Genomic DNA, 16,768 nt, shown 5'->3' on the forward strand with positions numbered 1-16,768 from the left:
AAAATCAGTTATGGTTGGAAGTGTTACTTTATTGACTTCTGATTCACCTCACTCTCCTCTGTCTGCCAAATAGGTGGGATGGGATATCTGCAGAAAATTCTGTCTCTTGATAAAACCTCCCCCACAACCCACATGCTGGGAAAATAATATCTGTAACCCATGAAGAAATGGATTGACAGCTCCAGGCAAAGACACACATAGACAAACCCTTAATTTAATGCTCTCATGCTCCATTTTCACATGTCTCATTTAGAAGAAGTTTTGAAAGAGAAACAATGCAGCTGCTGTCAGTGATATAATTGCTGAGTTGGTGCCTTAAATAGTGCTGCTGTCCTTTCAGCAGTGATGAATAAGAAGAGATACAGAGGGACCAATCGAGAAAGCTACAGATCAAATAAGAATAGCAATATGTGTCACACATACCAGTCCCCTACTATCCATTGTCTTTCAACGATGCAGTGAAAATTTGCTTTACACTCCTGATTACTGAGTAATTCCCTCAACTTTTGACTCACAGGTTCTGAGTCAGCTCAGTGAGCCCTGATAGTAATCCATCTACAGCAGTTTACCTGCAGGAAATCTTGTAGCAAAATTACAGTCTTGACTTTTAACAGCAGGGCATTTGTTTAGTTACTCAGCACAGCCACTTTTGTGCACCACATCTCATTTTCAGAATGGCAGTGGTGGCAAGTGGCCGGGCAATTCTATTAATCAACTTAAAATGTCTACATCACCCACAATCAGATCGTAACAGTGCTGTACTCAAAATGAAAGATAATCTCTGACATGGGGGCAGGGGGATTGGGAAATGTTTTAAGAAGTGATATTACATAAAGGCAACCACCAGGAGTTTACAAGAATTTCCATTCTTAATTAAAGATTTTATGAGACTTGGAACACATTCCTGTGCCTTATTATACATCAGAGCACTTGAAAAAAAAATTCCAAGCCTTACATCATTACCATAAAGAGACAGGAAAATCAAGTAAGTCTTCTTTAGAAGAGAGAACTATTTATACAATGACTATTGTGATTTACAAACAATTACAGAGACTTATACATAGATTTTATTCCACCCTTTTCAGTTGTTTGTAAATACCTTTCAAGATGTACTACCATAAATTACCTGCCTCCTAAATTCATTGCTTCATTTATATGCTCAGCATGTTTGAAACAAATATTAAAATTCTTAAGAAATTCAGTAAGAGCTTGCTATGCCAGAAGAAAAAAAAACATTAACACAACAGCAATAAGAACACATTCACTCACATTCTCCTTTAAGTGAATTATTAGCTTAAAAACAAAGATGTAAAAAAAAAAAAGAAAGAAAAGGGGTGCAAGAAAATCAAGACATCTGATACTGGTAATGAAACAGGATAAGGAAAGTTCATTTCTAGGTAACATAGTATTTCCAGGTGTAGAATTCATATTAAATTCTTTAAAATGTGTTTCTACCTAATAAGTAATGCAACAAGTTTCAAGAACAGCTTTCCAGAAAACAGGCTATGAACCATGTCTAAAAAACAAATTAGCTCATCCATCATATGTAACCATTTATTTAGTAATGACTTAATGAATTTAGCTTAACTATGGTAGGACTGAGCATGATGCTGTAATTACTGTGGGAATTACTGTAGCCCTCAATCTGTCTTTTAGATGTTTATAGCATGGAACAAGAAGCTCAGTACAGTCTGAACCCGTGCCCAAAGTAAAAAAACTCTGGATCTAGGCCTATGATCTGAGAGCTATTAAGGAAGTATCCTTACAAACTTCTGCCAGCACACACCGCTCCACTAATATTTCAGTACTGTCTTTCCCACAAGAGTAGGCAAGGATACGCAGCAGACGAAGAACCAAAAGCCCTATAGAAATCTTGAGAAGAAAATGCAAAGAACATTTATTCTGCCTGATCACAAAGTGGGAAAGAATGCTTTTGGAGTAATTTTGTTAGAATGGAATTAACTTTAAACTGAACATCCTACTGCACCAGGTTTACATCAAAGTTTTTGAAGAAAAATGTGTTCTGTTACTAATGTTGCAGTTGAGAGACAATAAAGCAAAGAGTGAGGCAAGAATGACAGAGGTCAAATAAATCTCAGAGCATATTCTTATAATTTGGCCATGTCTGTGGAGGTTTACTTGACAGGATTATTTTTCAGTTATGGTATGTCTCACTTTCAGATGTTCTACTGATGATGTCAGCGATTACTGCCATATGTAAATTACCATCTGTTTTTTCTAACTCAGGATAGGGTAATTTAAAAGTAAATCCAAATAATTCTCTTTTATGTATGCTAAACAAATAAATAAATGGTTCATTCCCTCCTTAATTACCAGTCCATGAAACTCTCAAAGATTCTCATGCTTCATAAACTGAAGGGTTAAGGCTGATGCTTTAAGGGTAAACACGGTCAAGGTGACACATCAATGTCCAGGACAATCAATGGAAACCCTACCAACCTTGGCTTGCAGATGTCAGTATGTCAGTGGCAGAAATGATGTTTCCTTACGTGCTGGCCCCAGGAAAGTCAGAGATGGAAACGTTTCTTTTATTGGGTCATATCTAGTGCTCCTTGTCTATAATTGATGATTACAGTAACCGTAATCTGATGCCTGAGCAGACATTGGTTAACTATTTCATTTCCTGGCCATACAGAATGTCTTTGAGACAATGATCAGGTTATCACAGTATCACAGTACATTAGGGTTTGAAAAGGACCTCCAGAGATCATTGGGTCCAACTTCCCTGCCAACGCAGGATCACCTAGGGTAGTCTGCACAAGAATGCATCCAGACAGGTTTTGAATGTGTCCAGAGAAGAAGACTCCACAACCATTCCAGGCAGCCTGTTCCAGTGCTCCACCACCCTCACTGTAAAGAAGTTTCTCCTCATGTTGAGGTGAAAACTTCTGTGTTCAAGCTTGAACCTGTTGTTTCCTGTCTTATTATTGCACACCACCAAACAGAGATTGGCCCGCTTAATAAAAAAGTATTAAGGTGTCAGAAAGGCAGACCTGTCAAGCATATCTAAAAGTTGTTCTTCTTGACAAATATTTTGAGTTTCTGAATGGCATTTCACTTCTGTGACTCAGGAATTTGTAAGTAATAGCTGTGTAACAGCACTCCTCTCTCTCACAAGACTACCAGAAGATTCCCCTGAGTAAGACCAGAAATTTGATTCCAACAAGTCAAAAGAGAGAGAGTTCTTCCTCGACAATAAAGAAGTCACCCAAGAAACAGTGTGAAAATATCAAGATGTTTGGTTGGGTTTTCTCTCCTCTTGCTTAAGCAGTTGGAGATCTGCAAGGGAAAGTTTCATTCATATTGTATCACATGGGAAAAGATCACAATGCTAGGATTAGCTGTACTACTCAGTTGAGCAGAGGGAAAAGAATGCTCTACAGGGCTACAAAACCCCTAAAGATAGTTTGTACTATGCTCTATTAAGGGTCTTCTTCTAGAGCCCAATGGAACAGAATTAGTTCTATACACATATGCACATATATGCAAATATGCACACATGAGGAAGTTCACAACTTCACGCTTACAGGTCTTTAACAAGGTAGGAAAGGTAACAATTACAAATGGGAGAAATGGTTCAGGTCTAAAAAACTCTCTGTAGTGTTTTCTGAAAGCAAAACAATCTATATCTTTCCAGGCATGAATGAAATCAGTTTACCTACATAGACAGTAGCATTCATTTTCATATAAATTGTTAGGTGTATTTTGTTTTGGCCAGAAAGAGAAGCTTGTCTTTAAGTGCAAAGTGTGCATAGATCGGATTAATGTCTGAATCAAATCTGCTGAAGTTTTTTGTTCATTCCTTTTCCAGATTTTCAACTAATTATGCTTTGGACTGTAACTGTTCTTAAGCCTCTTGCAGTGGGTTACATTTGTGTAGCAGGCATTGTGACGCCTGAACCTGTTCAGAACTGAATGATCATTTAAGATATTGACAAGTTCACTTTGTTGCTCCGGTTCTTGTAGACAAGTCACATACTACAGAGAGGACAGGCACTATGAAAATAGAAATGAATGGGAGCTCATGACAACAGGGTCCTTAGCTCCTATGCACTTACTCCTGGTCTTGCAATTTGGGACACTGTGTGAAAAACAACTATTTCAAGCATCAACTCATAAACCACCAGTCATAACGAGCAGATGTTGTAGTGTACAAAGTGTCAAGACTTAATGCTGCTCAGACTCCCTTATGCATCTTAGCAGGTAGAACATGATGTTCACCTCAAATTCCAAATGGAAACATTGCACACCAGTGATTAAACAAACTCAGTATGTATAATAAAAATTATGTCAAAACCACCTTTGAGGACATTGTTCAGTATCTTCTATGGTTCATGCTAACTGCTTTATAAAGAAAGCTAAACAGTATCTAGTGTTCAAATATTCCTAGAGCTAAATAGTATCCACATATTTAAATCAAAATTTTGCTTTGATAAACATCTATATTAACTGCAGCAAAACTTCCTGTTATCTGAACAAATACTAGGCAAGAACTGAAGTTAATGAAGTCTTACAAACCAGTTCCTATTCACTTATAGTTATTGCAAGTTCTGTGGTAAATCATATGTTGTGTATTTTTATTATTAGATTACACTTTTCAGATTAAAATGTAGATCACATGAACATTTATGTTACATGTGAAGCCCAGTTCCCTTTGCCCACACATTTTGTTGGTAAGACTGAACTTTTTTAAAGGCTGATAGAAAACAATGCAAACAAAATTGAAAATTGTACCATTAGATTTTGCATTTTCACAAAACTCTGATTCTCATACATTTGCACACCTTCACTGACCCCTGTACTGATTCAAGTAGCACTGACAGTACTGATTCATGGCCAACGTGTACAAGAAGAGAATTCAGCTGCAACAACTAAAACTTCAGGGAAGATGAAACTATCTTCTCAAGGATCTGTTAGGCATACTGTTAAACAATATCTAAAAGGCTACTTGCCTGACAATGAGTGAAGAATAAAGATATGCTTAGCAAGACATGGGGACACAATATTCCTCAAGAAGGCCTGCTAGTTGCTCAAAGATTTCTCATGTCCAATGTATCTAGTCAAACCAATGATTTTCATGCTAGTGATGATCACAAAACACCAGATTAGGAGTGGGAGGGAGGAAACCTTGATTAAGTATTGTTTTGAAATTAGGAGTTCAGGCCTCATGCATCCTGCATAGCATCATATTTACCCTACTTCATCTTTACTCTCCATTTCCTCATCACACAGTCTACCCATCTGATGCCAACCTAGCTATAGCACTCTCTCAGCCACAAAAGATAGCAGCTGATGAGGATGAATGCTCCTGAACACCTCTGAGAGAAGGAAGTTGAACTCTGACCCTCTATCAAGTCTGATTCTGGAAGGAGGTACTAGTTAGGTCTTCCATCTACAGATGAAGAAAGTCATGTTCGTTTTCTAAGAAGCACACAAAAGAAATTTTAGTCTTGGCTGCTGCAAACATGGTGTAAATTGCAAAGCTATGCCACCTTATTTCTCTCCTGAACGGAAAAGTGATGATACAGTGAAGTTTCACTGACTTCATGCCAACAACATTCCTAACAACAAATACAAACCAGAACACAATTATACACACACTAAAAAAAACAATTAAAAAACAAGAGTTAGTGGTTCCTTAAGAATTATAAAGGTGAAAATATAATCATTGGGATTTTTATAATTTTCAATTTATTTTACAAAGTTCTGCAGCACTGAAACACAGGGAGCGCAGGGTGGCAAGAAAAACAGCTTCCCATTGACTTCATAATCTATCATGAACTGACACTTTCATGAGCAGAACTTTTAAAAATACATGTCCATAAACCAATTAAAATATTCAGAAAAATACACAGAATAGTTGAGGGAGCATAAAACTACAATACAGGTTCCTTTAAAAAATGTTTTCTCACTTATTTCCCCTGTCTTCAATTCACTGTCTGTCCACCAAGGGGAAAATCTTAACCGAGTAATTTCCTAGTGAAATAATATTTATGTAGCCAAGGTTCTGCAGCTGGAGCAAGGAAATACACAAGATTATCAGGTGGTCTCTTACAACACAGGACAAAGAATTACTATATTACTAATAGTAGACACAGTATATTGTTTTAATCATGTAATTTTCAAGCCTAGCCATATGAACATAATAAAGAAGAAAATATGCTGCTGCCTACAAAAACCTACAAGCTAAAATTAATTGATAAAGTAACATGCCATTTTTCATATTCTCTCTGCTATAGCAACTGGAAAACTAAGAACACTACAGTTTAAAGCACTTGGCATATGGATCACCGTGCTAAAACATCCCACGCTGCACTCCTACTGCAGAAATTAATTTCCAGGTAAGAACACAACATTGCTTTTATTTTACTTATTAACAAGGAGAATTGGTAGGCAGCACTGCTGCTGCTGCTCTAGACCTGTTATTTATATGAATCTCTGATGACCGCATGTGCATGCAGTGGTGACAGAAATATTTTCCATATGAGCCACTGCACATTTTAGGGTCCCTCTGTCTGGACAAGGTGAGTTCATCTATAGTTATCTGTGCTCAGTAACAATAAACCAGGAAGTTAAAAACCTCAGTGACAACTAGAGGGCAATGATCAGCTTCCAGTTGCTCTGATCATCAATCCACTTAAATTCCCTCAGCCTCCGCTGAAAACCTTTCCCTGCTTTAATTAGATCAAAGGCAGCACAAGATTTCATTAGAAGACATTTACCTGAATCAAAAATATTAAAACTTCTCTTTTAAAAACACACTGAAAGCAAAACACAGTTCGATTCTGGACATAAGAGCTACAGAGTGTGTCAACCATATTCTGTTGGACATGGGTTTTTTGGTGGTTCCCTTTCACTTTTTTAATCAGGAAAAGTAATTGCTCTGGACTTTATTAGGCTACCATAAACTTAAGACAGAGCTAACAAAAGACAAAACTCTAAAGCAGAATCACTGTTTTCAGAAGATTTACTTAAAAGAAGGCGGATTGTGGAACAAAACTACCCAATGATTCCTTTAAAATGCGTAACTGTACCTCACATTTCAGTTAGAGGAAGGGAGAATGTGTATCAAATGTGGTTTCTGCTAATACTTTCATTAGGTGGAATATTTCGTATCCAATAGTCTTGTGCTTGAAGAATTATTTCCTACGTGATATACGAGTAGCTGAAATTTTCTGCTTTGGTATGAAGTAAGAACTTGATGAAAAACTGCTCTGATGAGAATAAAAATCTGGAAAACTGCTTTTCATAAATCAAGCAGCAACTTCTAAGAGCATAGTGAGGGCTGTTCTATTCCATCACTTAAGATTTCTCATATTAGGAATGCATACAGTCCTCCTTTAATGATATGACATGCATTATTAAAAATATAAAGCTCTTTCTGCCCTGCCACATACTAAACATCACATGTATTTGTACAAAAAGAATGTTATTAAAGTAATGGAGCTTGGAGTTTTTTTATATACTCATATCCCCAAAATATATCCTTTGTGAAAACTTTTTCAATCATGCACATTTTTTGTAGAAAATCTGAACAGCACACTACTATCCACTTCAGCAAAGGGTATTGTATTTCTCTCCATCTTAGCAAAGAAAAATTCACACACTAGTCATTTCTCACAGAAAGCATATTGAGTATCAAAGTTAAAGAAGTTAACTTTCAGTTTACCCTCTTAGTACCTTTAGGCTTTTGCATAATAACAATAAATATATCAATTAAAACAAACCAACAAAACAAAACAACAAACCAAACACAACCACATAAACCAACACCCCCACCCCCCGCAAAGTAAAATAATCCCCCTCCAAACTAAACCAAAACAAAACAATAGCTTTTTACACACAAAGCAAACAATGCAATTCTAAAATGTCTAGCAACACAAAAATCACAATCTGTCTTACTAGCTTAGGAAGAAAATCCAACTCTGACATGACAATTTTTGACAAGACATTATACTTTGCTTACCTCACCGCCAGGTCTTGCTAACACTGCTGTTTGAAAGCAGAGCAACGTTAGTATCAGGTAGCTGACAAACATTATTACCCAAACTTAAAGCTACCCTGGAGGAGAAAACCCTCTGCCAAGAACTAACAGCTAGCAGATGCACTTGTGTCTCAGTAACACAGCCCTTTGCTCTCTAGGTACAACTCTTTCTCCCTCTCCCCCTTTCTACCGAACTCACTGTACGACCAGGAGCTTTGCTCTCAGCCACTGCTCTGAAGACAACTGGTAAGTTGATCTCTTCATGTAATGACTTCTCCCTGCTGGGGGAGGGGGCTCAGCCAGCAATGAGCTGGGGGGCTGTAGTCAGTAAAAAGCAAAGAAGGGGAGGGACAGAAATGGTCACTGCCAAGTTAAGCATCTGCTGTGATTCATGGAACAAGCTAAACGGTAACCTTTAATGCACGAGGAGGTTTGGCAATGCATTATTGACTTAGGCAGGCATGATTGGAGAAACAGGCTAAAACTGCTTGGAAAAGATGCCTGTTGATGGTTAGACGGCATGTGCTACTTAAAGGTACAGCACCTCCTTTTATTGAAGACTAATTAAATCCAATCAGGAAGCAGCCTATGGTTTTACAGTCACCCCTACATCAGCACAATCCTGCAACCTGAATGGCCTCATCCGGCCAGGGAGTTGGTCAGAATCTGCTAGCTCTGCTTCCTCTTGACCCACAGGGAACCCAAGTGTCCACTCATTCCCCAGAGTGTCACAAATGCTTTCCAAAATTGATCTCCACCCTTTAGAGTAATCCTGGTGCATGATATGGATGCAATCTTTCTTTTTCATTTTATAGCTGAATAAAAGATTTTGATTTATAAAAGATTTTGATTTATAAAGGCACAAGCCTTTGAAAATAAAATCTTTTCTCTCAGGAAATGAGTAAGATCTATTTTCAGGTAAATACAACAGTAGTGACAGCCTGGTACAAAGGTGAATTATCACACCTCACAAGCAGATCACTGAGTATTTGTCCCAAAAAAGCGTAAAATTGCAAACAGAGCTCTAGAATTTGGAGGGCTTCCTTTTAATTGAGTCTGTCTGACTGTAATCTTTAAACAGACATTTTCTGATGGTAAACTAAGCAACATAAAAATAAAGACTATGAGAATTTTGAACCCAAATGATTTATACATTCAGCAACAAGGGAGAACTGGTTTATAAGTTTATAACATATAAAGGATGCTCCAGTTCTATATTCCCTTTCCTTCCCTTTCTCATTTTACTTCATAATTCCTCCAACTTTACTGTTGCCTATTGAAGTATTTTATCATGGGAATCTGAGATTTTATGTCTTTCTTAAAGCTCCAATCCCTGAAATGAAGAAATCACACTATATTCTCATCTTTCATGTAAATACTTATTGCTTATCCTTATGGCTGCAGGCAAAATCTCAAAAATATGACCCAAGAATAACCTGGTCTCTTATGTCAGACAGTAAACCACATGAACTGTTAATACAGGTATTTTTAAACACCTCAAGATTTTAGGAGGAGAGAAGTAAAAAATTTTGTTGAAATGTAAAAGCATACCATTACTCTGTATTGGATTTCTTTTTGTAGTTTGGTAAGCTTTGTATACACAGCTGAATATGTCAGACTTCTCAGCCTATTTTTAAACTAGCTTTATCAACCATTCTTTTTCCTTGCTAAGAGAAAGATAGAAATATTTCTATTTAATATACCAACAAATCATAACATCGGACTACTTTTATGCATTAGGGAGCTTTCAGAATTGTAATTAAATAGTCCAACCCCTAAACCAGTATAGAAAATTAGCATTCTCACTGCTGCTAAAAGTTACTGTTGTAATTGAATTGGACATCTTGTTCTCCAGTATAATAAAATATTACCTGTATTACCTAGACATCACTGGCACTAGACCTATTCCCTCTCAGGCCTTTCTTTTTATAGACTATCACTACTGTCCATAAAGAGTACTAGGCCAAGCAGGACTAGGGGTCTCAAAGAAGAGTCCCCTCCAGCTAACTCCCCTTGAGGGAACAGTACAAGCTTTAGGAGATTAAAAAAGCCAGTGTAACAGTTTCAGTATGGAACTCATAAGTAGCTCTTCTGAGCGATCTGAATGATCGTAGGCAGCTGGCCAGAGTTGTAAAAATGGTGACTGACAGCCAAACCTGCAGTTTTTGAAAACTTGACACTCTAACCTTTATGGTACTTTCTGACAAAAATAATCCAGAACATTCTACTACCATGCTGATCTCACAAATAAACCACCTCCCTTCAAGACCTAAATGAAAAGCATTTCCCTCCTTTTCTCAGGCAAGCTGAAGGTTAGCAAATTATACCATTGTGCCACACAGTTAAATGTAGAGCTGTCATTAGAGGTACTTTGTACACTGGTTGCCTACAGCAGTCTCTGGACTGAAAATGTAAGGCCAAATAAACTTAAGGAAATTTTCCATCAAAACCCTGTCATGAAGCCAACCCGTCCTTCCATATTTTTCTGAACTATCCAGATACACCACAAAGGGAAAAAAGGATAGTGAACAAACTGCCAACTAAACTGGAGTTCAAAACTCTTCCAGCATGAGAGCTCCAGCTATGACACTTAAAACTACAGTTTCAGTACTTGAAAAAGTTTAAAAAGCATAGACCACTTCAGTGTAACAAAAACTCCAGTGAGGAAAGTCACTTCATGTGGACTGAGGACTACTACCGTAAACCAAAGCTTTGTCGTTTTCTGCAGTTTCTCACAAAGTGAACTAATTCTTGTGAATACATATGTAGCACAGGCACAAAATTGCCAATCCTTCCAGGTTTTAGTGACAAGTAGAGAAGCAAAATTTAAAAAATAGGAGTAACTATGATTTTTAGTCCTTTCTCTGCTGATAATTCCAGAAAGCAGTATAGCTTCTGTAGATAATTTTAAAAGTCTAACAATATTAGGACGAGTTTCTCAGCACAGAAAACTGCACTATATTCCCAGCTAATAGATCATGTAACTGATTTTTTCCATATGCATTTAATTTTTCTTCTACAAAAACATACAGGCAGAATTTCCTGAAATTAAGAAGCTGTTGTTCTGCTCTCCATGTTAAGACAAGAGATCTGCCCATATTTGCTACTATGCTTTGAAGATTTACCCAATTGAACTGGATGGTGTTGTGCATGTTCACAACCACAGCTTCTCTTTGCAGCACAAAGTAACCTATGCCTTAACACTATGCCAAGCTTCACTGCTGCAACCAAGAACAGAATTTCTCTGAGCACCTCAATGATCACCACACTAGAATAGAAGAAAATCAGTTTATGAGTGAGGAGGTATTTCAGATACTAAGTTCCGCAGTAGAACACAGAGAAACCAAAATACCTTGCAATAGTAAAGTAGAAGGAATAAAATATCTCTAATTCCAACAGAAAAGCACCCTTGCTTTTACTTGGAAATATACAAGTGTGGTGGGTTTAGGCTATGCCTTTAAATTTTACCTGCAGATTTTGAGCAGAAAATTAGGAAAACATAAATAAATCACTCTTTGGTGTAAAAAGGGAAACAAAAGATTATTCTAAACAAATTCATTGGGTAAATACCTGGAATAAGAGAAGCTGTACCATAACAATTCTTGTCTTTTCTCCTCTCTTCTGATCTCAGCTGTTTTGCTTTGCTTGGGAGAGATAACCTGCTTATCATCTGGCCTCGGATAAGTCTAACCCACTGCTTCTCTCTCCACTCCTCTCTCTTTTGGGACAGGGTAGGCTAGCAGGGGGGCAGGGGAACAGCTTTCCTGGTCTTTTTGACCAGGGGAGTTTTTGTGTTGTTTGCTAATTGTACATATCTGTATAATATTGTAAATACTGTATGTTTTGTACATATTCATTGCATTCCATGGTAGAGAGTAGTTTTTCCTTGTAAGCTTCATTTGCTTCTAACTGAATTGGCCTGGCAAAGTTAATGCTGGGGGGAGACTTCAACCCACCACAACAAATATAGCAAAATAATATCTAACTGTTTTAGGTACATAAATTAGATACAAAATCCAAAATTCTATTTTTTTTTTTTAAAGCAGAAAAGGACATCAGAATCTTTTGAGGAAATGTTTCTATCTCTTACTCTCACCAATTAAAACATGCAAAATACACAGTGGACCCTTGGATATTATAGTTCTCATTTGTTCACATATGAACAAACTGCCAGTTTCAAGGGGTTTGTAAATACCCACCACTTCATGAAGTTTGCTTATAGCTACCACCTGAGGAAATTGTACCTAAATCTTAAACAAGGACAAGTTTGTTAAACTTACAAAAAGCAGTTTCTCTTCCAGGTCTCTCAGTCATCTTGTAATTCCACATGAAATCATGAGCACTTTGCTCAGGTAAAATCGTTCAGTTACTTTTTTTTGCTGAAGGTGTACCTGTTTAGAAGTTAACCAAATTTCTACTTCCTATAGCTTTAACGTTTGTAGAGCTCAACTCTCAAACTCTTAAAGACAGATAACATGAAGTATAACTACATAATTCTGGCTGAACTACCTTAGAACAAGACAGTGATGATTTCTGTGTATTTAAAGTATTAATACATACAAGTGATAATCATTGGACTAATTCACATTTTGTCAGCACTGGTGTAACATCAATACTACTGAATTTGTGAGGAACCAGAAGATTGACTGGAATGTCTGCTGGTACTCAGCTGAAGCATCTAAACCAATGAACTATTTAAAAGGGAAATGAAGGATAAAATAAGCCTAGAGCTACAGCATAACCTGTAAGTCTTTTAACCATTTTGTTAAACAAGCATTCATAACATTCTAATAAAGATGAAGTATAGTGAGCCCTATGAGAGTGGACTCCAGACACTAAGCATCTGGAAAAGAGTCCCAGAGCCTCACACATATTCCAGTGCACCTCAGCATTTTATCTTGGTTGGATTTGCAACTCCATGTAAGTATTTCAGATACCAGTGCTTTTCCAGGTAAATCACAGAATCTTATTTTTACTCTTTGCTGAATGTTTTCATTAAGAAAGGAGCTGACTTCACATAATTTCTTGTCCAAAGAAACCTTTAAGGGGACAGTTATGCCCATAGAAGAATTCCTTCTGAACAGGAAATATTGATTGTCTACCAAACAAACTTTGCACCCTGTGGAAATGACATTACAAAGTTTCAAATATGCATTCATATATAAATTGGTCAGGCCAGCTTATCTTACATCACTGGAAGTTTGTCAGTGCCTTCAGTAATAACATGTTAGTCTTCATTATCACCTTCTTTATCTCCTTTTACTGCTATGGTACTGGCAGTGCACACTGCTTTTAAGCCACACACAGACCCTGAAAAGGAAATCTGAGCATTTCCTTCCTCTTCTCTATACTCTTAACTTCTTAAAGCTCAGACTTTTGGTTATAAAGTCAGGCTTTACTGAAAAGGTCCACCTTCAAAGAGCTGAGTATTATCCTCAAACTGATTTATCATCTTGAATCTTTCCTACAGTACTAAACCTGTTATGCCTTTCTCTTTTCTGTCATTGCAGTGTGCTAGAAGGAGGAAAACTTTCCTGGTTGTCGGCTGACCAGAGCTGGGCTAGAATGCATATTTTTCATGGCCATATTCCAATTTTGTGTATTTTGATGATAGAATTCTGGTTTATATCCCACATTCTCAAAGCACCTCCTTGACTCCCCAGACGGTAGATGGATAGCACAAATAGAGTAAGATGACACATATGAGGCATTCCTTCCTCTGCCCAACACTGTATTTTGACTACACAACATGCAGACACCATGTTTTGAACTTCTAATTTTTATAAATACCATTCATTTTGTGACAAGAATTCTGCATTCTGCCTTTGTTAATTTGTCTTCTTTTATCCTAACAAGACATTAACATTTCAGCAGCATATTCTGGTCCTCCTCACATTTTAATATTATTTTCTTACCTATTCTCATAAACCACTATTCAACATTATTCATACTGTTTTCTACCTCTTCCTATACACAAAAATAGTAGTGAAACCAAAAGGAAAAGAATTATTTTATGGATCATATTCAATCTCTTTTTTACTATGCAGAAGAATTCCTCTCATCACACTAGTTTCACAGGAGTTTCAACTTGTGTTTCATATAGAAAGTGTTCAAAGGAGCAGCCACATTAAAATAGGAACCAAAGGAAAAAGCTTACCTTACCCTTTGAAATCTGCCAACTAAAGATGAAAAGAAAGCTCTCCAAAACTGACCAACATTTTTCATGCTTAGTACTTAGCTAAAGCTGTCAGTCTTCAAAAACTGCCACGAAGTACCGACAGCTGGCTGTTCCCAAAAGGTTTGGGTTGCCAGCTGTCAAGCACGCCAACAAGGGCAGCAAGGCAGGTACCTTCTTTGGCAAGGACTCTGTTCCACTGCCACCACAAAATGGAGTAGGATAAATCTAGGAGTAGCAGTCAGGGTCAAACAGGAATCAAGATCACTAATCAAATCTGTGGTGACAAGGCATGTCCAGTAACAAGTCAAGAAGTCAGTTCATGGATAAGGGTGCAAAACAGCAGGGTCTGTGGACAGACGCACATGTGGCTGTGGCTGAGCTGGAAGGAGGTACACCTCCAAGACAGCTCAGGCAAGGACTGAAGGCTCAGAGATTAATTTAAATAGGGCTACTGGTCATGTGAGCAGAAATATAGGAGAAGCCCATCAAGGTGAGGTTGCTCGGGTCTGTTAAGGATGTTCAGCTTAATCAGGGCCCTGAAAGTCTCTGGCTATGCCAAAATAATTTCATTACACACCCAGGTACCTAAAGTGAGCAGAGGGAACTAATCTCTTAGCACTACAACTTAGACTTTGGTCAGCAACCATATCCCAGTGTGGTGGGTTTAGAGGCAGACCCCCTCCCCACTACAACCATCCTCTGCTACCAAGAATGTGCTGGGTTGAGGCAGCCCCCTCTCCCCACCACAGGCAGGAATAAAACACTCAGACAAACAGATTGCAAAAGTGATGAAAGTTTAAACAGAAAGCAGTGAATGTTACAGAAAACCCAAAGCGCAGTGACAAAGAAAGATCCCAAAACAAACCCAGAGGCATCCCATCCCCACCTGAGGGTACACCTGAGACCCTCAGGGCTCCTTCTTCCCCCTCCCTCTGCTGGGCTAGTCTCAGCTGGCCAGGCCTGAGACTGCCCATCCCCCTGTGGGGGAGATGTCTGCTGGCTTTGGGCCTGGCTAGGCCCAAGGCCAGCAGACATCTCCCCCAGTTACCGGCTGACGGAGGAGGAAGAAAAGAGAAAGTGCTAGACCCCGCACTGGATCTTATAGTGGTGCAAATAATTATGGTAGGAAATACACACAATTTCCTGCGTCCATCCCTCTGGGCTGGACTTCTGGACACAGGAAGTGAACACACCAGGGGAGCACCCAGCTCAAACTGCAACACCCAGCTTTTCCCATCTAGTTATAAAACTCCCAAGTTGAAGATATAATTACCCCTTCCCAAAGTTTCTTCACATTTGAGTTGATTCCATCTTCCCAATTCACCACCTTGTCCAATAAGACCATATGATCTAAGGATACTATAGCAAACAACCTCCCATAACTGCATTGCAAATTAAAAGTACTAACAGTAGCCTAGGTGAAAATCTACCCTGTTAGTAGACTAAAGGTTTATTTTGTAACACTGGGGGTCCCTATCAGGTCAAGAACTCACAGCACCAACAGATCAGTTACAATGTTGGTGCAAATTAGGTACAAAATAGAAGCATAGCTTCAGTGCAAGAACAAGGCTGATTTCCTCCTGCAGATGTATACCATGCATAAAAAGAATTAACTCTTTTTAATTAAAGAGAAACCATGTATCTTTACTGTCTTATTGAAAAGAAAATTCTGGGGAAATCTGATTACTTACATAATAGGTAGTTAGTTTATCTTATGGATGTGCTTGTTTTTACAGTAATCACATTAAACACGTTTGCCCATTAGAATCAAATAACTATCAGCATATGTAGAGTCCTCCAGTTGTCTGGACTCTGAACAATGACCCCACTTGCTTAAAATGCCCAGAGAAGGGCAACGAAGTTGGTGAGGGGCTTGGAACACAAGCCCTATGAGGAGACTGAGGGAGCTGGGGTTGCTTAGCCTGGAGGAGACTCAGGGGTGACCTTATTGCTCTCTACAACTACCTGAAGGGAGGTTGTAGACAGGCAGAGGTTGGTCTCTTCTCCCAGGCAACCAGCACTAGAACAAGAGGACACAGTCTCAGGCTGCACCAGGGGAGGTTTAGGCTGGAGGTTAGGAGGAAGTTTTACACAGAGAGAGTGATTGCCCATTGGAATGGGCTGCCTGAGGAGGTGGTGGAGTCACCATCACTGGAGGTGTTCAGGAGACTAGATAGGGTGCTAGGTTGCATGGTTTGGTTGGTTGGGTGGTGGTGGATGATAGGTTGGACATGATGATCTTGAAGTTCTCTTCCAACCTGGTCTATTCTATTCTATTCTATTCTACTCTACTCTACTCTACTCTAAATTGTGGGAAGCACACAGGTGGAGAAGATGTACTTTACTCTGTTTTTAATAGGTGTCTTGCAAATACACCTGCATTTACAAAGAGAAAAGGGCCAATTCTTGTGCACAGTTGATTTCTGCAGGATAGGGAATTGGAAGCATAGAGCTATAGATTATGTTAGATTTTGAACTAATATATGTTAATTTTGAAAATTCACATGCAGTTCTAAGTAGATAACAAAGATCTTGAAATAATTACGCATTCTTGTATCTCAAATATCTCATTTACTACTGGATTA

At 38.3% G+C, this 16,768-nt stretch overlaps 1 protein-coding gene across 2 annotated transcripts in view; it reads right to left on the bottom strand.

Moving 5' to 3' along the window:
* THSD4 (thrombospondin type 1 domain containing 4) overlaps nt 1–16,768 on the bottom strand; it is a 240,197-nt gene that overhangs the window by 92,345 nt on the left and 131,084 nt on the right. Inside the window, exon 1 of one of the 2 annotated variants that reach the window (XM_009911250.2) lies at nt 7,988–8,219. The exons of the other annotated variant lie outside the window; for it this stretch is intronic. Within the exon in view, the coding sequence (XP_009909552.1) occupies nt 7,988–8,059 (72 nt within the window). The 5' untranslated portion in view covers nt 8,060–8,219. Of the gene's footprint in view, nt 1–7,987; nt 8,220–16,768 lie in introns of those variants that run through there. 2 annotated transcript variants of the gene reach the window in all.

This window comes from Dryobates pubescens, chromosome 17 (assembly GCF_014839835.1).
Source record: "Dryobates pubescens isolate bDryPub1 chromosome 17, bDryPub1.pri, whole genome shotgun sequence".
NCBI classification, from domain to species: domain Eukaryota; kingdom Metazoa; phylum Chordata; class Aves; order Piciformes; family Picidae; genus Dryobates; species Dryobates pubescens.